The 25,863-nt window shown below is 41.9% G+C and overlaps 1 protein-coding gene across 1 annotated transcript; it reads left to right on the forward strand.

Moving 5' to 3' along the window:
- Positions 1–241: 241 nt before the first annotated feature.
- On the forward strand, positions 242–25,204 carry FKTN (fukutin). The gene is made up of 11 exons (XM_088472639.1): positions 242–424; positions 621–683; positions 5,274–5,460; positions 10,924–10,983; positions 13,410–13,613; positions 17,621–17,898; positions 19,542–19,674; positions 20,549–20,678; positions 20,856–20,989; positions 24,013–24,140; positions 24,645–25,204. The coding sequence occupies exons 3-11, from the start codon at positions 5,353–5,355 to the stop codon at positions 24,856–24,858; spliced, it is 1,389 nt and encodes a 462-aa protein (XP_088328765.1). The 5' UTR covers positions 242–424; positions 621–683; positions 5,274–5,352; the 3' UTR covers positions 24,859–25,204.
- The last annotated feature ends 659 nt before the right edge of the window (positions 25,205–25,863 follow it).

The following is a 25,863-nucleotide window of genomic DNA, read 5'->3' on the forward strand; positions in this document are numbered from 1 at the left end:
GTATTTTGCATAATTTAATCTCTTACTTCCCGTGACCGCCAATCGCTCATTTTCTGTCAAACCCAGCAGCCTGTCACGCAGTTGAGAGAAGCCTCTTAATTGGCTATTGCAATACACTGACCGGCTCCTGTGATTGGGACGAGGTGGAGAGGCGTGAAATATGCACGCGCATACCACTAGAGGCCGCTGCAGCAGGTTATACAGAGAACGATGGTGATGACGACGCCGGGCTGCGTGTTACCTAGCAACCCGGCACAGCTCCTGAATCTGTGACAGTCGGCAGATGACGACACTCTGAGCTTTGCACTGCTGCTCTGCTTTACGGCAGTGACTGTAGCCTGCACTATGTGCGACAGAAAGAAACACGGATCCAGGCAGGTCGAGGTAGCGCCTCCAGGCGGCCAGGCAGGAGCATCATAGGAGGGTGGGTCACTTATACGGTCTTATACAGTGTAAATTACCATGTGTAGGTGTCTGATACCCATATATCCCATATTCAGGTGATTCCAGGACCCTGCTGTCCTGCACATATGATCATAAGAATAATTTTAAATGTCTCCTTGCTGCTTTATGGATAGTTTATTTCCACCGCTTACCTGTCTTTCATGCTCTGTTCACAGGACGTGCTCTATGGTGTCCATGCATTTGTCAGCGATGTGCTGCCGAGATGTCCGCTTATTACAGTAAGCAATTTTCATACCTTTTACTGTGCACTTCTATGGAGTGCAGGAAAAATGATCATATATACATATAGTGCTTCTCTAAGGAATTTAGGGGAAATTGCATTGTTCCTTGAGTCCAGTTCATTTCTACGAGATGTTGAGTTGCGATGTGTGGACACACATTACTGTATATTACTGTAGTCAAACATTGGCAATTATCTATGGAGCACAGCAAAATCAGCAGTGTTAGTGGTCCCAATGTGCAGACGCACTTCGCAGCTATCACGCTCAATTGAATCACCCCCTGTGAGTCCGGCTGAGTATGTGCAAGCATCACAGATTGTTTAGTTTAAAGTGTGACCCCACTAACAACTAACTGATTTTGCCTAGAGAGATATATTATCCTGCACTGAATCAAAAAATCTAATAAATATACAAACCAGCAATGAAAGGAAATTAATTTAGATAGTTATCAAATTCTCAAATTTGTGAATAATATAAAAAGTAGCCGGAGGTGCTCCCAGGAATCAAATAACAAGTACTTAAAACATAGTAATTATCCTAGGCTAATTTAAAGCAAGAGATTCCTTTGTGGGGCACACTTTTGAATGATCATTATGTATTCTATAGAATAAAATTAAAATATAACTTTTATTGGTTCTTTCCGTAAAAAAAAAGGGGGTATAATGGGGTAGATATATGATCTTAACGTGCCGCTATAACGCTTCCTGCTTCGCTTCTTTACCGAGGAGAAGCAGGAAGCACTACTGATGAGATGTAAGAACATCTCATCGGCTGGAGAGGGGGAGCGTTAACTACCCCCTCTGGCGCTACCCGCTAGAGACCACAGCGCATCAGCCTAGTGCTGATGCCCTGTGTCTCTGTCCCGGCCGGCTCCACTGAGCATGCGCGGGATCTCACAAGTATCGTGAGAGCTCCGCGTGCAGCCTGGAGCCGGCAGCAGGGACAGCGCTGTCCCTGCTGTGGAGATAGGGCAGCGCCAGGTTGTAGCTGTCGATAACGACAGCTACAGCGTGCCGAACGGTCAGGCGATCTGGCCGTTCATACATAGCCCAGGCTATCGGCACTATAATGATAGGCTTTCGGCACAATAATGACAGGGGCGCATAGCGCCTCTGTCATTTACTGCCCAGACGTGCGCTTATACCACTTCTGGGCTTCTTACATCTCCCCCAATGACTCTTATATAACAGATGTGGTGGAGTCATCCCTAAAATAACAAATACATATACAAAAAATATTCACATATAAACAGAAAATTTCAAGAAAATAGAGCAATAATCAAGTGAATTCCTCAAATGAGTCTCAAGTGGTGAAATTTACTGGTAAGAAGAATATATCACTTCAATTAGTAAAATGGCAGGTTAGATATGGATCCCAAATAATAAATAATCAAACATACTTATAAAATAATTAAAATTTAGATGGATATCCAACCTTGCGTATTTCCATATCCAGTTTGATTGTCAGCAATTATCTCTTATATTTTGTACATCCTTTCCGCTGGTGTAGACTCCCGCTCATTCAAAAAAGGGGGCAGGGGTTATATGAGTATATATAATATATGTCTAATGTATCTGGCTTTCTGTCTATAGTAGAATAATCAGGATGCCACAGTGTAAATGGAGTAAAGAGTCAAAGGAAACGTAAATTCTCAATTTAGTTTTGAGGGTAATGCCTAAAGGCCCCCATACATCAGCAATTGATTGCAGCAATCGTGCAATTTGCAATCGATTGAAAAAGGGAAAGATTTTTATACACAATGGATTGCAAATAGCACAATTGCTGCAATCAATCTCTGATGTATGGGGGCCTTTAGTTTAGAAAAAAAGGATACATTGTTTGAAAATATCAAATTTGTTGCAACATGTGTAAAGTGTCTCTCCTCAGACATCAAGTAGCCAATGCTCTTAATCACAGTTAATACTATTATTTGATGGACATATATATTTATAGAATATGTTGCATTTAATCATTCTAGTGCAGCAATCATATGTTCAGAGAAAACACACAAAGAAACAATGGATTCAAATAAACTTGGTACTAATTCCAATATGCTGATTGATTCCTTGCATGATTTGTACAGCACTAGTACAAAAGGGTGTTATGAAAAATAATATGGCTTCACCAAAACACATGAGTATACATAAATATATTATGATATTGTCCCAGGTCTAAATGATGTAATAATTTGTTTTGTTACATAAACATAATATAATAGGCATTTTTCCAATCAGAGTATAGAATATTATGCTTCAATATAGCACAGGAACTGATTTATATATCCCAGGATAGATGGATAGAAAAAGATATTGTTAAAGTATGGTACCTGCGTCCCGGACCCTTCTGCTGTCTGGGGTCATCAAAAGAGCGGACCAGAGATGAGAGAGAGTCCCTTGAACAGTGCTGATAGAAACAACAATAAGTGCAGGAGACGCTGAGCCCGTGTGCGGTATTAGACGGTCCCTGTTGCTAGAAGCATTGCAGGGGCCGAATGCGCCGCCGGGACTGGTCACTACACTGAAAAAGAATACCTGGGATGCCTGTAGATAATGGTGCGTTGCTGACACCTGGACCTGCCGTTCGTGGTTCCCTCCTGCAGCTGGGAACCGTGACAGGATCCGCGTTTCACCTACGTCGGGCTTGATCACCTGTTTATCAATTGATCGGACACTATATCGGGTGCCCGTCGCCCAGTGTGTACCGGCGATTTGTCTGTGAACGACGTCATTCACAGACATATCGTGTCGGCTGTGCTGCACAGCCGATGGCAGATATATCTGTCCATTGTGCTGTGTGTATGGGCGGGACCCGCGGCCAGATATATGATTGTTGTTCAGTGTGTATGAACAACCATCATCTGCAGATCACTCAATCTGTAGATATATCTGTCAAGTGTGTACCCTGCTTTACAGTCAGGATTAAGTGGGCCTGATGCTCCGGAAATGGAATGTCCCATCAGTCCGGTACCCACTATCATGCCCCGTTCAAACTGTGACACTTCACGTCACCTTGCCATGAGCAGGTGTTCAAACTGACTCACGAGATGTCAGATTACAACTGATGCAGGTCTAGACATTTCCAAAATGTCACAGTACGGTGACGCCACCTACCATTACCTTTACAAGTTGTTATACAATGACTTTTGGCACTTCAGTGCAAGTAATTGGGGGCGTTGTGAGGGGGCAGTGGGTGCACTGTGCCCAGGTCAGTTTGAGGGGCTTGGGTCCTGCAGCTCCCACAATCGCCCATGATGCGGTACTTTGGGCAGGGAGAGAGAGGACACTGCTGTGTGCTGGGCTAGGGAGAGAGGCTGCTGCAGTAACAGTCAGTCCTGTTTCTCCAAGGCCAAGCATTATGTGAGGGGAAAAGTGGTTGTGCCCCCCAGGCACAGGCGCCACCTAGCGCATCTGCAAACATGGGTCTGGCCACTCCTTCCCAGGTTGGCCACACCCCATCCAGTACCGAGGACTAGCAGAGCTTGTCGGAAGCCCTATGCATAATCATATATGTTTTGGAGTACAGCATCTACTGATTACTATTTGTCTGATATGATCTCAGGGCCTGATTCAGAGCCGGTTGCTCTGACAGAGCGCTCGCTCTGAATAAGGGCTGGCCTTCTGTTTTTTTTAGAGCTTCCTCCTGGCCGCTCGCATAGGTGTGGGTGACCACCCACAGCTATAGCGAGCGGCCAGGAAGATGGTCGCGATGGTCAAGACCATCGCGACCATCGGGCTTGTGACAAGACCCTTGTGGTAGGGGCTCGTTGCCGCAAGCCCAAGAGTGCTTTCTGCTCTAACAGAGCCGAAAGCACTCCCACTGACATCACGGTAGGCGTTCCCATGGGAACGCCTCTGTCTGGGCAGCCACGCCCCCAGCCCGCCCACCAAAGGGGGCGCGCTGTCACTCAACATCGACAGCACGCCCCCTTTGGTACGAGACCCGGAGCGACGGTTTGCCCATCGCTATCCGGGTCTTGCGCATGCGCACGACGGAGCCTGCTGTTTGTGAACCCTTCAGAATTTTCTATATTTCTGCTGAAATTTGGCCTAAAACTACCTCAGATTTTCACACAACTCCTAAACATAGATAAAGAGAACCAAAACAAAAAAATTAGACTTCCTTTTTTTTTTATTGAGGAAAATGATCCAGTATCACATATCTGTGAGTGACAAAAGTATGTGAACCTTTGCTTTCAGTATCTGGTATGAATGACCCCCTTGTGCAGCAATAACTGCTTCTAAACATTTCTGGTAATTGATGATTAGTACTGAACATCTGCTTGGAGGAATTTCACACCATTCCTCCGTACAAAACACCTTCAACTCTGCTATGTTGGCGGGTTTTCTCCCATGAACTGCTCGCTTCAGGTTCTTCCACAACATTTTGATTGGATTAAGGTCAGGACTTTGACTTGGCCATTCCAAAACTTTTTTTTTTTTTTTTTTTCATATAACCCCTGTGAGACATAACTGTTAAAAAATTTTTTTACCATTTGCTTTAACTTCTGAGCACTTCAGATTATTTTAAGTATGATTAGAATCCATTGTACTTAATTTGACAGATCATATGATTCCTATATGTTTGCAGATTGGCAGCATTCATTGCGTAACCAGAGAAAGATGGCAAGGGGCGATATGACCTGTAATTGGGTAACAGTAAGTCGAAAATGATGCAGCGAATCAACAGAAATGTGCTACTGGCTGTACTAACAGCAGCAAGTTCCTTGTTTCTTCTTTTTCAACTATTCTACTATCGATACTATATATCTGCAAAGGTACTATTAACAAAAGTTTTCTATGTATTTGTTTTATAGCTTTTTTCTATTTTTGGTATGTTTTCATAGCTTAGTTTGCTCATGTGACAGGTAACAAGTGACCTATAAAAGGGAATCGGGAGTTGTCAGCTCTATTTAAGTTGAGCGTATGTTAATATTTTGAGAATTAATGTGAATGGTTTCCAGTCATACGGTCAGGGTCCAATAACTGATGAGAATAGATATTACTTAATTGGTACCAAATATACCAAACCATCAGATCGGCAAAAGTAGAGGGTGCTTGACCACACTGCAAATTGCCTGCACACACTCCCCTTCCATTACCAGGTCAACTGTGAGCCACCAGCCAACCTTCCAGCATTGGCTCCTATAGCATGTCCATTTATTGAGGATGGGGCCACACACTGTACATTAACCAACAAATATTATCTAGAACATATAAACTGGCTATTTAAATCTGTATATGTGTCGACATACTGTAGAGGCTCACTGTGATTTCCAGTTTTGAGGATTGTATAATTTGTTTGAGTTTACTAACCTCCTTGTTCTTACTTAATTGAATCTCCCCATTGAACAAAATTTCTCCAGATCCAATATCTACACTTTCAGTCTTACAAAACTTACAAATTAGACAGTATATTTCGTTTTTGTATCTTTTCACCGGTTTGTTTGTTCTTATATTCTCATAGTTTTTAGCAAGAGAAATAGTGGACAAAGATGAAAAGAAACACAATGCAATGATTCTTACCTCAGTAATGTATTTCAGTTTGTGTAAGGAATGAGGCATACATTGATATTGTGCTGAGATAAAAGCACATGCACATAGACAGATTAGTTCCAATGCTGGCTGGAAATGCAGTCGATAGCTGCTAGCCCAACCATTGAATGCCCAGAGTTTGGTGGTTATTCTTAAGTAATGGATCCCATCCCAACTGTACATATTATTTTTTTATTTATATAGTGCAAGGCTATTCCGCAGCTCTTTACAGTTGGGAGCAATCACAGTAATAACAGAAGACAAGGCATTAACAGCAAACAGTGGGGTGATTCAATTCAGCGCGAACCTGAATAGCCCTAGGAAGTTGGGCACAGAGCTATTCAATTCACCGCACTGTTAGCCCGACTAAAGGATTTCTTCTCGCACCCTCCTGAGTGTGCAAGCAGAAATCCGACTAAAGTGCGATGCTGTTTTTCAACTTTTCACGGTGCTAACAGTCTCCCGAAGCTGGCACTTTAGTCGTAGAATTTGGGTTAGCTTTAGGTGCGCTAACCGGCATTCTCCAACTTAAGTGGTTCTAGTCGGACTTAACAGCGCAGTGAATTGAATAGCTCTGGGAACTCCTTCCCGGGGCTATTCAGCATTGCGCTGAATTAAATTGCTTCCCAAAAAGTAAGAGGACCCTGCTCCACAAGCTTTACACTCTAGGAATATAGGAGTTTGATACATGAGATTAAGGGGCAGATTCAATTAGCCACGGGATTTACCCCGCGACTAATTGCCGGCCTAAATTTCCGCGGCGCATTGAAAAGCTATTCAATTAGCCTTTTTCCTGCACCGCACAGGGCCCGATAAATGGCCCAGAGCTCCAGCACATTTATCGGAAAACCTATCTCCGATGACGACCAAGGCCCCTGAAGACATAGGTTCTCCGTCACCGCACCCCAACCGCTGAGACTTGCGTCTGTGGTGACATTGTTCCAGTCGGGAGTGACCAGGGACCGACCCTGGAGAAGGTGATCGGTAATTTAGCCACAAGCGAAGACTCTGACGAGTGCTGTCTGACAGAACCAGCCGCTGAGGAGGTCGTCCGAGCAGCCCGTCCAATTCCGGAGAATCTCCCACTGGAGGATCCGTGAATGGAAACGGCCGTACTGGATGGTCTCGAAGGTAGAGACCATAGTACCGAGTAACTTCATGCCCAGCCAGATGGATGGGCGATGGACAGACAGCACCTCCCTGACTAAGTCCTGAAGGGGCCGGGCTTTAGGCTCGGGCAAGAAAACTCCTTGTAGTGCCGTATCGAAGACCACCCCCAGAAACACCAGGCGTTGGCAAGGCGTGAGGTGACACTTCTCGAGATTCAGTAACCAACCATGATACTGTAACAACTGAACCATGCGATCCAGGTGGGCCTGAAGTTGGGCAGCCAAATCCGCCTTCTATAGCAAATCGTCCAAGTAGGGCACGATCGTTATCCCCTTGGAATGCAGCAGACTCTCCATCGCTGCCATGATCTTTGTGAAGACCCACGAGGCTGTTGCCAGTCCAAAAGGCAGGGCCTGGAACTGGTAATGAGCTCGGCCAGCTGTGAACCTGAGCAGAGAATGATTCCCCCTCCCAAATTGACACATGGAGATACGCGTCTCTGATGTCGAGAGATGCCAAAAATTTGTTTGCCGACATACTCTGGATCACCGATCGGAGCGGTTCCATGCGGAACCGATCCACCCATAGGCTGGCATTCAAGGCTCGCAGATTTAAAATCGGCCGATAAGTGCCATTGGGCTTTCGGACCAGGAACAAGTTGGAGTAAAACCCCGTTCCTTTGAGACTGTGGAACTGGAGCTATAACTCCCTTGGGACAGAGGGAACTGATGGCCTGGTTCAAGGCCAGTCTCTTCTCCGGCTCCCTGGGCAATGCCGTGGTGAAGAAACGTTGCGGCGGTGGCAACCTTAGGTCGATCACTTAACCTCGGGAGACAACGCCCCTTACCCAGGCATCCGCTCCTGAAGCTACCCACCGGTCTCGAATAAGGAGGAGACGGCCCCCCACCCTCTGCGAGACCGGACCGGCTGAGATCCTGTCAGGTGCTCGGCTTCTCAGATGCCCTAGCACCCGAGCGCCTGAATGTACCTGAGAATCTACCCTGTGGAGCAGAACCCCTGCTGGGGAAAAAACGTCCCCAAGCTGTTTGACCTTTAACCGCAAGCGGGTCGATGTTTGGCTGTGCGCACGGGGCTCACTACAGAAGGGGCGACTGTTGATGTTGATCGAAAGCTCGCCCCGTTTTGTAGGCGTGGCAGGGGGGTGGTTTCACAAACGGAGGCGTTTCCAAGTGAATGCTTGCCGTTTGTGGGCGGCCCCACTGACCTAACCAGTGATGTCAGTGGGAGAGCTTCCGGCTCTATTAGAGTTGAAAGCTCTCTGGGGCTTGCGGCAGACGAGACCCTACCTCAAAGGTCTCGTCGCAAGCCCCGATGGTAGCGATGGTTTCGACCATCAACCTGGTCACTCGCTAAAGCTGTGGGTGGTAACCCACAGCCTAGCGAGTGGCCAGGAGGCCGGATCTTTTATGACATGCGGCTGCCCTCATTCAGAGCGAACGCTCGCATTTTGCAAGCGGCTCTGAATGAGGTCCATAGTCTGCTGCCACAGGGATCTGTTCCGCCAGTTCCAGCAACTCCTATCTGGACGAGTCACCGGAAAGTCCTGCCACTAATTTGTCAGCCCACTTCTCCATGGCCCGAGAGACCCATGCAGATGCCAACAATGGGCAAATAACAACCCCGGAGCCCATAAAAATACTCTTAAGGCATCCTTCCAAGTTTTTATCCAGCGGGTCCTTAAAAGAAGCCGCACCTTGGACCGGAAGAGCCGTGTGTTTGGCTAACGAGCCACTGCCGCATCCACTCTCGGAGGCAGCTCCCACTTGGCGACCTGCTCCTGTGGAAAAGGATAAAGGGATGCAAACTTACGAGGAGTGGCGTACTTTTTATCTGGGGTCTTCCATGCTTCCTCAACAAGATCTGAGTGATCCTGAGAAGCCGGAAACAAACTACCCTCTTACGCCTCTGTTTGAACGGCACCTCCGCCGCTGCTGAGGCGTCTAGGTCCAGGTAGTCCAAAGACTGTCGTGCTGCCATAATAAGGTCCTCCACGCCTTGACTTAACGCGGGCTCTGAACCTTCCTCTTCGGACAGAACCTCCTCTACTGGGAGTTCCCCCTCCTCCTCTGGGTCTGACCCCTCTAAAGGGCCCCTAGATGGAGGAAGACGCTTATGCACAATGCGGAGCTTAGGATCCTCAAAGAAGCATTCCATATAGGAGGATACCTTCTCAAACCCCGCCGCTGTGCACTCCATGGTATGGACCCAAGGCGGATCAGGGCCCTGGTGACCAACCCCCGCTATGGTGATGGCAAAACAGGGGCTGGTGCTGATTGAGCCTGTTCGTCTCTCTGGTGTACCATAAGTCTCACCAAGTCAGAGAGTGAGCGGTTCATAACCTGCGCCCATGCAGGTTCTTCCGTAACCGGCGTGGCACTCCCTCCTGGCTGCGCACAAGTGGGCCTCAGCTGACAGTCCACACACAATGCTCCCGCATCCAGCTGTCCACATGGTAATTCAACCTGACACTGGGCACACGTATTCAAAAATATAGCCATAGTGGGGGTTTGGCCCTTAGCGGACTTTGACTTGTCCGTCATTTGAGCCCCCCCTTCCCCTCCTGTGCTACCCTGCTGTGGCAGGTAGCCCAGAAATAGCAATATATATACAAATATATATAATGCGGCAATGAATACTGCAAAAACTCACAAACAGGCACAAACAAGATTTAGCAATAATTGCAAAATACTTAGCTGCACCCCACAGAGGAAAAGGAGCTTGAAACCTCTCTGTCCTTCGTCCATGATGGCCAGGCTTGTCCCACTATAAAGACAGTAACAGCCCACGCAGCTTCCTGGAGTCTCCATTCTGCCGCTGGAGAACAGGGGGAACCAGCAGCCATGGCTCCTACCCCCGCTATAGTGAGCCAGCCCTAAGGCTTCCTCCCTCAAGCGCTACTCCCCTCAGTGGGGAAAACACTTGGACTGACCCGCGCATCACCACGGGTTGTCTGTAGTCGGCGCTCAACCCACCGGAGCCCACGGCAATATGGTGCCCGCCATCAAGGCCACGCTGACTGCCTGCGCCTTCAACAGGTACAGCAGCGCGCTATCCCAGGGCTCAGGTGATGGAACGGGGAAGGCGCTCTGCGCCATCCCCCCCCGTCGATGCGGCTCTCACCGCTGCTTACACTCCCGTTGTGCGCACTGCTCCTATCATAAAATTTACAAAGTAACAATCCTACACTAAACAAGGCTGCAATGCAGCCATGAAAAAAAAAAAAAAAAGTGCCTCTCTCCACAGGCACTAAATTTACACTGAAGTCAGGGGTTGCAGAGGGGAGGAGTTAAGATTTCAGTAATTAGTGCCAGCTCCACACCTTCCCACCTACAACCCCATGGCCAGTGTCCCCCCTTGAGGAAAGAGCAAATGCTTAGTGCGGCTGTGATATTCGTACACTCAACATCATTGGTTTGTGGGTCATTGAAAGTAAATAAAATTAAAGGAAATTAAAATATAACACATTTGTACTGTGATTAAAATGTATAAATGGTGTTGGAGAGAAATAAATGAAATGTCATTGCCTTGTCTATTTGTACACTCATTTATGCTAGTTAATATTTTGCTTTATTTAGAATGGACCTACCTTTTCTAAGCTGAAAGGAAGTTTGTCTGCACAAGACAGTACACATTGGGTAAGTGTACAGCAGAAGGACCATAGATTATGTAGTTAATGAAGTGGCTTGTACCGTAAATGTAAAAGTTTAAGGGGGACGAATGCCAATGTTTTGGTTTGATCTCTGTATTGCAATGATAAGTGTCAGTGATGTTTCTGTATTGTCATGTATGCACGCTACAGTATCTTTCAAAGGTACTGTGTAATTTTAATGGAACTGTGGAGATTTTGTGTTGAAAGTTTAACTAGTGGGGCAGATACATCTGGGTTATTCCATGGCAAGTGGTCCAATTTTGAATATCATCTCCATCTAACCATCACACATTTTGATAACGTTTTACAGAGAGGTTGGCATATATATTCAAACTAACTTTGGGAACGTTTTAATTCACAGTATGCTATAGTAGTAAGGACTATGGCCCTCGGAGTGTTTAAGTTACTGCTTTGGCTGATCTAGAGGAGTAAATGCTGTATAAATTGACATGCCTGTACAACTTTTGGTGCTGATTTAAAAAATCGAAGTCACAAGACTTAAGGCGCACATCCACTAGCAGATGAGGTAACGACAGAACAATTACGACATCGTAATCGTACCGTCGTTACCCATCCCCTGCAGTGCCTACACTGAACAATTAGTAGTTCAATGCAGGCACCCTTCATCATCCCTGAACATGGACAATCTGTCGTTATCTGCAGACTTACCGGCATGTTCAGCCAATGATTGATGTTTGATATGGCCAGCAGGAGCGTGCATCGCTGGTCATTTCCGACATTCTAGTGCACGACTAATGAGAGATTGCACAATTACGATGTCAAATCATGCATTCGCTCATTAATATCTGCTAGTGGATGTGCTCCTTTAATTCCTGCTACTTTTTTCACAGCTGAAGCCAAAGTAGGCAAAAAAAAAAAGTAATGTAAAATTTAATTTTGAATTCCGCTGCTTATATCTCCAAAGGATTGACAGCAATACAGCTAACTCCCTTTTTGGACACCACCATAAGTTTAAAATAAGTATATCAAATATAGTGAAGAACAGCAAAATGAGGCATAACATTAACTATATCCATAGAAAGTATGTAAAGCAATAAATGCACTTGCTATGTTCATATAAATGTCCCTTTTGGAGGGAAAAATCAGATGAGGTGGAAGGTTGGATATGAGATTCAGCCACGTGGGTGAGGGAATTTAGAGGGATGAGCCTTATTTCTATAGAGCACCTGCTTGTAAAGTACAACTGATCAAACTAAATTCAATATATAATGCATGAAAGCAATTACTGTTACCATAGACTCGGGAAGCAATTAATGTTACCAGAGACTCTGGAAGCAATTAATGTTACCATAGATTCGGGAAGCAATTAATGTTACCATAAACTCTGGAAGCAATTACTGCTACCATAGACTCGGGAAGCAATTACTGTTAGCATAGACTCGGGAAGCAATTACTGTTAGCATAGACTCGGGAAGCAATTACTGCTACCATAGACTCGGGAAGCAATTACTGCTACCATAGACTCGGGAAGCAATTACTGCTACCATAGACTCGGGAAGCAATAACTGCTACCATAGACTCGGGAAGCAATAACTGCTAGCATAGACTCGGGAAGCAATTACTGCTACCATAGACTCGGGAAGCAATTACTATTAGCATAGACTCGGGAAGCAAACGAATGTTACCATAAACTCTGGAAGAAATTACTGTTACCATAAACTTGGGAAGCAATTAATGTTACCATAAACTCATAAACTCTGTAAGCAATTACTGTTACCATAAACTCATAAACTCTGTAAGCAATTACTGTTACCATAGACTCAGGAAGCAATTACTGTTACCATAGACACAGGCACCAGAACGTCTAGTTTGTATGCTAGTGAGCTCCAGCAATATTCACAAATTTCAAAAGAGATTTCACAAATGTTGAAGTATAAAATCGAGTTGGAGCCTTAGGGGGAAAAAGTTTATGCATTAATTGAAGAACATATAACTATACAGCTTGAGTCTCCAATATCCAAATATTCAGAAATTCTGAATATTTTTAGCATGACTGAGATAGTGAAACCTTTTGCTTTTTGATGGTTCAATATACACAAACTTTGTTTAAGGCACAAAATTATTAAAAATATAGTATAAAATTACCTGCAGGCTGTGTGTATAAGTTGTATATAAAACATAAATGCATTATGTATTTAGATTTGAGTCCCATTCCCAAGATATCTTATTATGGTATGCAAATTTTCCAAAATACTGAATATTCCAATATCCAAAATACCCCTGGTCCCCAGCATTTTGGATATTAGAGGCTCAACCTGTAATACCATAGTTGAGAACACTGTTGGGATGGTGTAATTGAAAATTTAAAATAAAAAAAATGGTGATAAATGTTACATAGTGAGAACATGCATCATGGTTAAAGAATAATACTTTTTAATTTCTCCTATACAGCGGGTGGTTAAGAATTTTTTAAGTGTGGTTTCCAATCACAATGTGCCAGTGTTTCTAGTGGACTCCGTGATTTTAGAACTACTGGCTAAAGACTTGGAACAGCTGAGAAGCTCACCAGATACTAGACCTTCTGAATGTCAGTATTTCTGCAAACGGAGAGATGTCACCACATTTGGACTTCTGGATAAGATATGGGACCACAAAGTATGTTCTATTAACTAGTTAACTAATTCCCTTATCAAAGCTAAACTTTTTTTTTTTTTTCTTTTCAACAATTTTCTATTGAGGCACTATAGAATTGTTGAAAACAATTACAATGATCAATAAGAAATAGTATAACATCACACTATTACAATATAAATGTGTCAAATACAATACTCCAGGTTACCATATTAAAGCACAAACATGAGGTATTATCGATAGCAAATTAAAAATACCTGTGTGATATACACAATTCATACAAACTTAAACAATAATGAATATAGACTGTGGCTGTAATTACAATACACTATCATAGGAAGCCCAGGTGGGAACTGTGCCAACCCCCCTTCAATCAGATCAAAGAAATAGGCGGAACCTGTGCCACTAACCTAGTTGGATACCATGTGTTATTTTTGAGGCTGTGATAGAATTGTTTCCTAGTTGTGAGGGAAAGAGTATCTGTTTATGATTCCCAAATCATAAAAAAAACATTCCGCATAGTTTTTCTTTATGCAAAAGTGTTTCCACCCAGTCCATCCTAAATAGAAAGTTAAGTTTATTTAGGAATAGAGGTATTTGGCGAGGTGTACTATCTATCCAGCCCTGCAGAATTGTTTTTCTGCCCGCAGCACTGAGAGTTAGTAAAAGTTTCCTACTGGCCAATGTAATTCGTAAGTTAGCATTGAAAACTCCCTACATTGCCCATTCCGGGGTAAAAGGCACAGAATTTATAAGTTTGGCCTCTGCATAACGATGAATAAGGTGCCAAACGTAATGAGCAATAGGGCAAGCCCAGAGGCAGTGATATGTATCTGCCTCTTCTTGCTGACATTTTGGACAGGCATGGCTATCCAAGGTCCCCATTCAGAAAGGGCGGAGCGGAGATAAAGAAGATATATATTGAGAAAAAGTTCAGTGTACATACTAGCTGGTAATGTATTCCTGGAGAACCAAAGAGCCTTGTCTAGTTGAGACATAGAGTAGGGAACTGGATCAGCCATCCAGCCATGCCCCCAGTGATCTTAGTGTGATCCAAAATATCTCTCAAAAATGTATAGTGCACGGATATAGCTTTATAGTTAGGCACAGGTTGCGTCAGGAAGCAATCCAAGGTATTATCCCAGTCCCCAACTGAGAGATGACCAATAACATGTGACACATAAAAATGCGTTTTGTAGGAAAGCCAAAGGATATGGGGTGACCATGGCAAATTGCAATGTAATTTCTGTATAAGTGAGAAGACATTTGTTTTCTGTAGATGCTAAAGATCTAATATTATGTATCCTGGCCACTCTCCACAAAGTGAAGGGGTGAGCAGCCATACCGTCCAGGAAATTAGGGTTGTGAATTAAGGGAAGGTGTAGGGAGTGAAATGCATTCAAACTGGCCTTGTGCCTAAGGATATGCCAAATTTTCCTAGTCGTCCATCAAAGCTAAACTTCTAATGGATTCCCTGTGTAAAGAAGCACCAGTAGTAAAAATGTCAGCTTTTATGTTTGAGAGGAGAGTTCTAAAATATTATAGGCAAAAAAATGAACCCAGTTTCTGCTCCAAAGCAGCGGTGTTTGTCATTCTATGTCTAGCTTAGGCCTGATTCATAGATGAATGCAAACCCAATGGTTTGCGTACATCTGTGATGGTTACTGATTTGTGCTTGTGCAGTATATATCCTGAGCATGTGCAGATCTTGTGCTGCGAGATTGCTCGCAGTGCCCCCCAAGCCACAGCATATCAATTTTGAGGGCGGCGATGGGGACTCATTTCTCCCCTGTCTTGTAGGCATGCCAATGCAGGACTCAGGTGGCCGATGACTGCCTGATGGTGATTCGTGCTGTGTCTTCAGACGCAGCAATCCGATCTGCAATGCCAGCAGTGGGCATCTTTTGCCTTCAGACGTCTTCTGCAGAATTAGCATTTATTCACATTAGACACAGCAGCGATGCAAACAGCGTACAACTCTGAATCAACCCCAATCTTATATATAAAATTAATTGGTCTGTTTGTTTGTCTGTCTATCTGGTTATGCATTTGGACACCCCTACACCGCTTGGGATGAAACCAACGTGAGATGGTCCAGTTGGATTCTGGACAGGTTTTAGGGGGGGTGTTAGGATCCTGGTTAGATCTCCCATTGGTGTACGCTGGGCAGAACTTTGACCCAGGGAGCCTGTCCTGGGCCTTTCTCCGGATGGATTTGGATGAAATCCAAAGAGGGGGTGGCAGTTGGTCTGGAATGCCTAATGTAGTGGTTGGGGTCCTGGTTGGACCTCATGGCAGAGTGCACCGGACAGAACTTTGACCCAGGGAATCTGTTCTGCACCTTCCACTAGATGGATTTGAACGACTACAACTTCACATAATAAAACTTTAAAAGTTGAACATTTAAACATGGGCAACACTGGTACTTCAGCTAGTAAGTCAGACATAAGATCATTTAAATTTGGCAGGACTTTCTAACTGGACTGGTAAAGTGTATGGCTAAAATTTCATTAAAATTGGAGTTTGTCGATTACTTAACTTTTGTGGTTGATTTTGCATGGAATGAACCAATTATAACATTATTGTGGTGCGTACACACGTAGAGATCTGTCAGCGACACAATATCGCTGGTAGATCGTTATGCACCCTCCCTGGTATGCTGGATGATCAATATTGATCATCCAGCACACCACCAATTTACCGACGACTATAGTGACCCGCGATCATCGTTCGTGAGTCCCTACAGTAACTTGCTCTATATCGAGCAAGTTGACCAGCGTGCACGGCCGATGGACGATATCGCTACCGTCCATACGTGGCCACGCATCGCTGGTCGATAGTAAGTTGGTAGGGTCTATTTAAAAGATAACGGTAACTATAGCGTTAAAATCGTTCTTTTAATCCGCTACAAGTGTACACACCATTACACACCCTCCAGTCATGATCTGGTTAAAATATTTGAGGTAGATTATTTAATGCTTCCTAGTAGTATGGACAGATCAGGACACCATACAGAGTTTGCGCTGGTTGAGGGACAATAGAGAGAGAGACAGAGACTAGCGACTCAGCGAAGGACTGGTCACAAATACTAGTTATAATTATAAACATAGCAGGGAGGCTTACTACACATCTGCCATTCTATAGTCCTAATAAGACCACAAGCTCATATCTCATAGGTAGTTTGAAGTAAAATACTGCTAGTCCATCACAATTCAAGTCGAATAGGATGTATATAGGTTGTATTTAGATTGCATCTGTGACTGTCACCTGCTTTAAACCACTTGCTCACCCTAACCAAGTTAGCACTCATCTTGTTTGCAGTCCTTGCTGGTGATTGTAGTTTGTTCTGATGGGATCTTGGAGCAGAATTGTAAGGTGGTTACTAGGTAGAGGAATGGATTTGTTAAGCTATGCTTAGCATCTGTTGAGTTTGATACTACCTTTTAAAAGACAGAGTTAAAATAAAATACAGTAAAATTCTGCACTAGAAAGGTGCAGGCACAGTGGGGTCAATCCAATTAGCCGCGAAGGGTGCCAGTTGCCGTTGTAACGGTATTAAAATGCCGGCAACAGACCGGCATCTCGCACCCTTCGTGGTCCGCTCTGAGCCCAAATTCGCAGAATTTTGCTCGCAGCCCTACGGGGCTTCGAACAAATTTCTGTGAATTTTGGCTGCCGTAAAGTGCGCCCATTGCCACGATGGCTCGCACCGGCGAGATCATCGCGGCTAATTGGATCGACCCCTATAACTACACCAAAATAGTCAACTGAACCATTGTAGTAGTATTAATAATAATAATAATAATAATAATAATAATAATAATAAGAAGAAGAAGAAAGTTTATTTTCTCAACATTAATATTTATTGAAATTTTCTCAAGGGAGGGTTACAGAATAAAGAATATGGGATGGCAGGGGGAATATGTATTTGTAGAATATGTATTTGTTGTTTGAAGTGACCATATCACTTAAAAAAGAAAAAAAAGTAATTCTGCCAATTATCTGCTTTTATCTCCCTGCATAACTCTAAGGGGAATTTCTTTCGTGCTGTAGAGAAAATGGGATTTCAGTGGCAGAAATATGAGGGGAAAGATCCTCGACTGGAAGGAATGGATGACCTTTCAAGCACGGAAATACCTCTTCATTATTTATTCAAAATGGCGGCTCACACAATTCATTTAGTAGTGTTTTATGAAAGAAGTGGCAACTACCTCTGGCACGGTCCGTTACTGCTAAAGAGAAATATGGATAGAAAGTTTGTAGCTTTTCGGAGACTTCAATTTGGTCGACATGCTGGAGCCTACAATAGGTAATGTTCATTTTGCAAACGCAGTATTCTGTATGTCTTAGGTTGTGGATAAGCTCGTTAACTGTTTTTGTCTTTTACACATTTAGGACTTGACAATATTGCATTTATTCTCTAAAATGTATATTTAATTTTGCAATGTCCTGTGCTGCCATCCCTTCCCCGCTCCCTCACCCTGTGCGTATACCAATAACACCAGCTTGTGGGAAGAGAGAGGGGTTTTCCTGAGCCGTGCGGTGGTGAGTGCAATAATCTTCAGACAGGGAGCTATGACACTCCGCTAGACCGTGCCTTGAGCTGCCACTGAACACAAACACACAGATACGCAGCTCTCAGCGTGTCACATGATGGCACATGATGGCAAGGTTCAAGGGAGGAGGGGAAACACTTTAAAATGGCAGTTAAAAAATTATGTAGAACTATAAATCATTAATAGCAGTCTAAAGAAACAAACCAAGGAAAAATGTTAATAACCAAGATTTTTATGTTAAATAAATCGCACTTCATTTTTTCATTGGTTTGCTAATAATTAAACAAATATAAATGGTGTGAACCATGTTTTATAGCTATAGAACCAAAACTCTATCAATTAAAATAGCTAAATAATGTTTCTTTTCTTTATAGCATGTTTTGTTTTTCATTTGCATGATATTCTTACATCGGTTTCCATCTGAAATTAGATGTGAAAATTCCACTGGAAATGCTGCAGACACCAGAATGTGTATTACCTATTAGTTAGGTAATGTGTGTACAGAATGTGATGTCGGGTGATGCTCTGAAAGTTCTCTTCCTAATAAGCCATTGCACACTAAGTGGAGAATTCAATAAGCCGTGGGATATGCTCCAGAGATGATTGATTGCACTGTGCGGGGAAATGCTATTCAATTAATTAGCCTTTTTGCAAGCACGGTAAACACTGGGTTAACACGGATTAACCCATTGGTTCCCTGTAAAGTGTGTAACCAATGGGTTTCCCCACATGTTAATCCTCAGAGGGTGCCCTTTATCGCAGACTTTTCCTTGCAGCTCCTGAAGTTGCGAGGAAAAGTCCACCTCTGGGTCTTAAAAACCCTTATGAAAATTCAATGGTTGAAATACTGTCTTCTGATTCCACACTAGTGACTAGTATTACAATTTATATGTTCAACAAAGTTATCATGACTATCGTAGACAACAAATACTCTGAAGCATTGGTGTGTGCAGGATTACACCCTTGTGTGTGACATGCCCATGCCCCCTGACACAGACCACTCGCGTCTTCTTTGGGGGATGGTGGAAGACGTGGCGTTGCTGAATTGGAGTGCTCTCCAATGTCACTTCTGAGCTGCCCACCCCTAGGCAAATGGCCGGGATCAGTTCTGCTGATTCCAATGATTATAGTCAGGGCAGACAGGTTGGGGCCGCCTACTGGGTGTATGGGCTCATACTTATACTCCAAGGCGCTGAGGTGGGTGCAAAATATCAGGGCACAGGCCTGCCAAATAGGTGCAACCACACCCCCCAAAAAAGTGTAACCACATCAACTCTATTCACCCTGCCTCCTTCACCTTTGTACAGAGGCCAGACAATCCATGAGAGCGCTGAAGATACTTTCATTTTTATTTTGAGATACTCATACATAGTTTTGGATTTTGTATTTGTTTTAGAGCTGACCTGATCCATATTACTGCTGATGGATTGAAAGTACAAATCCCAAAAGATCCTTCACAATTTTTATTGGAGATGTCACACTCGAGGTTTCTTGAGTGCAGATACAAAGAAGCTCGGTCATTTTTTCAGGTTAGTTCTCTTTGTTAAGATTTGGTGCAGTAACTTAGTATTTTCATAGTGAGGATATTTTGTGAACAAATAAACTTTAATATATGAATAATTCATGTAGTATGCACTATTCTGTGTAACGTTACATTTCTTACGCAGATTTGTTGAAAGGAAAGAGTAATAACATGCTACCGTCTCCCACAATTTACATTTGTAATTTGGAAGACTGAAAGCTATTCGCTCAAATTGATGATGCTTAGGCCTTTGCCACAATTCTTATTTTTTTTTTATGCAGTTTGCTATAATTATTATTAAAATTGTGCCTGTGAGATAGAAGTATTTTTTGGTAGCCCACCATCATGAAATAACAAAAGACTGTTTTATCTACTGCTGTAATATCCAGTACCAGCTGCACACATGGCCAATTAGGAGCCTTCAATACATACAGAGACTCATTAGAAAAGGGCTAAACGACATGGACTGTTCTACTTATAACTAAAATAAAGGTTTTTTTACTAATACAGTTTTTATGACAATTTATTGTGTTTTATAAATAAATACCATATTGATATTTCTGTTCTAACCTGCACTACTTCTACTTTCTTTTTACCAATTACCGTTTCAGCCCTGGTAGTAATATACCATTACATTTGCACCTTTTGGTAGTTGGGAAGATCCCAATCCACTACCTAGCTTCTTCTCTATTTTCCTCTTCCCCTCTTTTACTTGGGATTGCACCTTTTTACTCCCTAGTTTTTAAGCTTTCCACATTAGAGAACTTTTCATGTATATATGTAAGTAATAAAAGTAGCTTTTCATATGTCACATGCTAAATTCAAACAAATTGGAGCAATTCCATGTTTCTTTTAATTAAATACTTTATATTTCCCACAAGCTCTATCCTGATGACATATCCCTGGAAGGCATTGAATTCCGAAAGAGATCGAAAACATTATTACACTTGGCAGCTTCTACTTTGGATGCTTTGGGTGTGAGTTTCTGGATCAGCAGTGGTACATGTTTAGGTGTGTATTTTTCACTTACACCCCCTCTTCTGTAACTGCCTCAGACACAAAGATTGGACAGAATCAAAGTGGATCGAAAGTGTTATAAAATATTTAGCAGTATTAAATTATATAATTTTAGTTAGGATTTTTGTTTTTATGAGGAACTCTCATTATTGCTACTATGCTATTTTTCAGGATGGTATAGACAGTGTAACATTATTCCATACAGTAAAGATGTGGATTTAGGGATATTTATACAGAACTACAAACCTGAACTGATCCCAGCATTTCAGAAGGCAGGGCTCCCACTGAAGCACAAGTTTGGCAAGGTGAGTATTGTTTTGCTAGAAGTCTTCCTTATACTATCTTTGTGATCTCTATCTTTGTTTTATAAAATCTATTTTCCTATCTATTTAGTATAGATGTTCTTTGTATTGTGTAGCTGTCTTTTATTTTAATGGTTTTTGTTGTTTTTCATTATTTTATTTTTGCTATAGTGTTTTTTTTTTGTGTTGTTTTTTTACAGAAGTTTAGATGCCTTCCATTTAACACATTAGCCACCATTTTCTTTTCAAATATGCCTTTGTCCTAATAATTGAGGATAAGGAGAAAATCTTAAATAACCTAGCACTCATTGTTATGTATGCATTAATCTAATTTTACCGATCACATCCATTATACATATTTGTTTGTGATGGTCTTGGCTATGATCAAAGTCCCTGTATTTTGAGAAGCTAACTCTTGCCAATGTAGTGACCATTTTTGTAGAAGTATGAACATTATATGAAACCACTTAAAGTACATCTGACCTCAAGATTAAACAGTTGGCTATCTGTTACAGTTTTGTATGTGTATTCTAATGCACAATACATTAATGTATTTGCCAGCTGACTCATACTGTTCATATACTAAATTGTGCTATGCCATGTGCATAATTAGCTAAATGACTTAAATGTGTTAATCAGTTTGAAATCACATGGTTGAAAAGGATTTACCCGCTTTTGGAAGACATTGTTTTAAATGCAAAAAAGGCTTCATCCTGACACTTAATTAGACTATTGCATGGTTAACACACTACTAGCTTTTTTTTCTTTGTCATAGAAGCTATAAATGTTACACTGGTGGCAACCAATTGATTTATATTCAGGAAAAAAATTATTTTGCCCTTAAGTTTGTCATTAAAAATGGTTGATTCTAAGTTACAAAGGGGTTATCTTAGAGTTTCCCACTAGATGGCAGTGTCATTTAACAGTTGTAATGCCAGCTTCTGCTGAGACTGGCATCTCTGATGGGAAAGGTATTTGATTTAGCAGTGCTACAGTTTTATATGTTTTAGATTTAATGATTGGCAACATGTATAAAGGGAATATGTAACTGTCATTAACATTAATATCTATAGAACTGAGTAACAGTGGTCACACAATCTTGCCACATAAAATGTGAAACTATTGCATATGAAATGTTTTTTTTGCCAGACCTATAAATAAATAGTAGGAAAACCTATAAACAAATGTACATATATTGTAGTAGTATTTGTTGTAGCAATAACATTTTCAAAGGTAAAAAAGAATATCAATACAGGTTACAGTATAATGCAGGGTTAAGCTTAAGCTGCCCATCCATTTAATGATGCGAGGGACGGCGGCACGATTACGACGCCGTCGTCTGCCGCGGGGTGAAGTGCATACACTGAATGTTCAGACGTTCAGTGTATGCAGATCAATCGTCCCCGAGCATGGCAACCTGACGGCGGTCGTCAGGTTGACCGTCATATTCGGGCGATGATTGATGTTAAAAACGACCAGTGGGCGTGCGCATTACTGGTCGTATTTAACCCTTCACTGCCCGATTTGCGAGCGATTACCAAGCGATGGAGCGATAACGACCGTCGTTATCGCTCCATCGGTAGGTATAATCGCCTAGTGGATGGGCAGCTTTACAGTTTCTTATAAAACAATATGCATTTAATAAATGATCTCTAAAACCTTCATTTGTGACGGTATAATTTATAACACTTTCTGTATTACTAATTACTTGTTAGCCGCTAGCAGTACCTTGTTACCTATGAATTATAACTAGGACTAATATAAATAATTGGTTTAGAGTATAGACACTCAAACCCTTGTTAATAAAATAGCAAAAAACAAGGATTTCAGTTTCTAAAGCTCTTTTTCGCCTAATATTCCCATTTACTTAGTCTGTTTTATTTCAAGAATTGCAGAAGTTTTCACTATTTGTTCCTCTGGCAAATTTAATAGTATTATCTGTAAACATGGCAAAAGATTTATTTGTGATGTTTATTTGTTTTCCTAATAAAAAAAATCATGTTTTAAAGTTGCCTATAAGAGTTAAAGGTCATTCAGTGTCCCTTCACCAAATTCAAGAATATCTTTTGATCTCATATGACTTCTTTTTTAAACTAATGAAAATCTTTTTGTTTCTTTTTTTTATCCTATCTGAAAAACCTAAAACAAAAATTTTCTTTTCTAAATATGGCTTATGCTGGGTACACACTATACAGATATATCTGCAGATGATGGTTGTTCATACACACTGAGCGGCCATCATTTGATTCTGCCGGTGGGGGGGCGGAGTGTTCCGCCCCACCCCCCGCGACTCCCACTATGTGTACGGGCGGTCTGCAGACATATCTGTCCATCGACTGTGCAGCACAGCCAATGCGATATGTCTGTGAACTACGCAGTGCAGACATATCACGGGTACACACTGGGCGACAGGCAGCAGGTATATTGGCCGATCAATTGATTGGCCAATATATCTGTCAGTGTGTACCCAGCTTAACAGACAAAGCCTGTTTCATTAGGTCGTAAACGCATAGTGTAACAACAACATTCTGTTATGTGTTCACATTCTAGGATAATGTAAATAAATGAAGGGGTTTGTTTATCACAGAAGAATCACGTAAACACCCTGTTTAAGTTGGATGGACAGAAGTTTGTCTTTGCTGGTTACAATAAGACCTATGATTCAGAATCTGTATTGCAAAACTGTACACTTGACAAAAGACAAACAAAAACAAGAAGTAACTTCATTTGCTTGTCTCTCTTAAAGGGGCTTTCCACTTTATATGTACTTTCTATTCTTTACCTTCCCTGCCCAATACTAGTGTCTTGGGGGGGGGGCTCCCTTCCCTTGCACCACCTCCACTCTCTCTATTTAGCAGGGTTCCTACTCTGCTGATCACTTTCAATCCTTCACATCTCTTTCCATTGCAAGAGAGATCGAGACAGCGATCTGACTGGAACAGAAGGACCCCCACCAAGTGAAGACCCCCTTTGGAGTGTAGACTATTTCAGAAGGTTATTGTGTTACTATTTGCTTTGGCTTTCAGGTGGAAGATAGCTTGGAACTTTCATTTCTTGGAAGAGAGGATGTGAAACTTGACATATTTTTCTTCTATGAAGAAGAGGATCATATGTGGAATGGGGGCACACAAGCCAAAAGTGGCAAGAAGTATAAGTATGACTTTTTCTTTATTTCTCTTTAGCAGAAACCCAGATCTTGCTTTATGGTGTATATCAAATTGTGGGACTTTCTAGTTAAAATATAAATAAATAATGCAGTAATTAATTTTAATGGTTTATTTAATATACTAGCGAAAGTGCGTTTGCAAAAGAGCATCATGCTCCCTTTCCTCAGTGTGAAAGGGGTATTAGTAAATCTAGCCCTTTTATCTTGAAGAATCTATTCAGCACTAATTGATACAGAGGAAACTTAATCTTAAAATAAGTCATATACAGTCTATTGGCTCCAGCTCATCATTTAGTTCTCCCATGAAGTACAAGTCTACAGCATGAAGAAAGCCCAATAACTGTTACATGCCCTATATTAATATAAATACATCTACACTAGTTTGCATGCTTTACAGAAGAGGAATATTATAGGCAGTTTTCTTGTTTGGTATACTGTCCTCCTAAATATAAATGAACAGAAAGTAATTACTTTTTTATTATATTATTTCAGATATCTGTTCCCGAGATTTACACTTTGCTGGACAGAATTTTTAGGGCTAAAGGTTCATGTACCATGTGAGACTCTAGATTATGTGGAAGCGAATTACGGCAAGAGTTGGGATGTTCCTGTTAAAGTCTGGGACTGGAAACATTCCCCAGCCAATGTACAGCCGAATGGAATGTGGCCTGTGGATGAGTGGGATGAGGTCATTCAGTTACTCTAGTGGACAAGACACAAAAAAAATTGTTATCTGACTATTAGGAGTTGGATTTATCATTAATCTTAGGTGACAATTTGTTGAACATTTTCCATCAGAAATTTCACATGGAGGAGCCTTTCATGACGTTATATTGAAGCTTTACTTATTTATAAACTTTGAGGCTCATCTGACTGTAACAAGGGTAGTCCTATGCATTGGCCAATGGTTATCACTTAACTGGCACAACACTTTTTTTTTTCATTGAGTTCTGCTTGACTGAAATGTAGTGTTACCTTAGTTCCCACTGGTTAATTATTGTTTTCCGAATAGCATGCATCTTTGTTTTATTGAGAAGGATAATAGGAGATCCTGAAGGCATCTTCAAAAAAAATATCCTATACTCTGCTGCATTGTACTGATAATGTCATTTAATTTACATTCTTCTCTGAGACTTTCAAATGTAATAGCTTTGGGGAGGTATTATGCAGTAGGATGAGAGATGTTGTCTTGCCATTGCTGTTACAAGGAACATGGTGTTTGCTCTCAGCAAGAGGAAACCTGGAACCATTAACTAAGGTTTTGTAAAACTTGAGTCATATCTAGAAATAAAATCTAAGTTTATATATTTATTGGTTGATGAGTTTCTGCCATATAACTTTACTTGTTCATGTCCCATCACTTTTGCAATTCGCTATACTACTGATGGAAGCATATTGATCTACTGCCATGCAAGTCGTACAGTATATTTCCCCCCTATTGCTGCTTGTTTATCTGGTTTTTTACTTTGTTCTGTTTTGTATTCAAGTACATCTTTTGTCTGTATCACTTATATACATATTAAATAAAAATTACAATTTAGTCGACTAACCTGGTACTTTTGCAAAGTTTTAATGTATATTCACATGTTTTGATTTACTGGACCATACGTACTATAAATATACACCATTATAATTCCATTTATCACAATAATGGCAAGTGGTTTATGAAGGAGTCTGGATTTATGCCATTCCACAACACTAATCCCATATT

Source organism: Taudactylus pleione, unplaced genomic scaffold (assembly GCF_031769625.1).
Source record: "Taudactylus pleione unplaced genomic scaffold, aTauple2 ptg000127l, whole genome shotgun sequence".
NCBI lineage: Eukaryota > Metazoa > Chordata > Amphibia > Anura > Myobatrachidae > Taudactylus > Taudactylus pleione.

Bases quoted from the DNA above. Each gene is read 5' to 3' on its own strand.
- FKTN (XM_088472639.1), top strand. From the start codon at position 5,353: ATGATGCAGCGAATCAACAGAAATGTGCTACTGGCTGTACTAACAGCA. The intron at 10,984-13,409 runs GTAAGTGTACAG...TCTCCTATACAG, and splicing joins CACAAGACAGTACACATTGG to CGGGTGGTTAAGAATTTTTT. The intron at 20,990-24,012 runs GTGAGTATTGTT...TTTGGCTTTCAG, and splicing joins TGAAGCACAAGTTTGGCAAG to GTGGAAGATAGCTTGGAACT.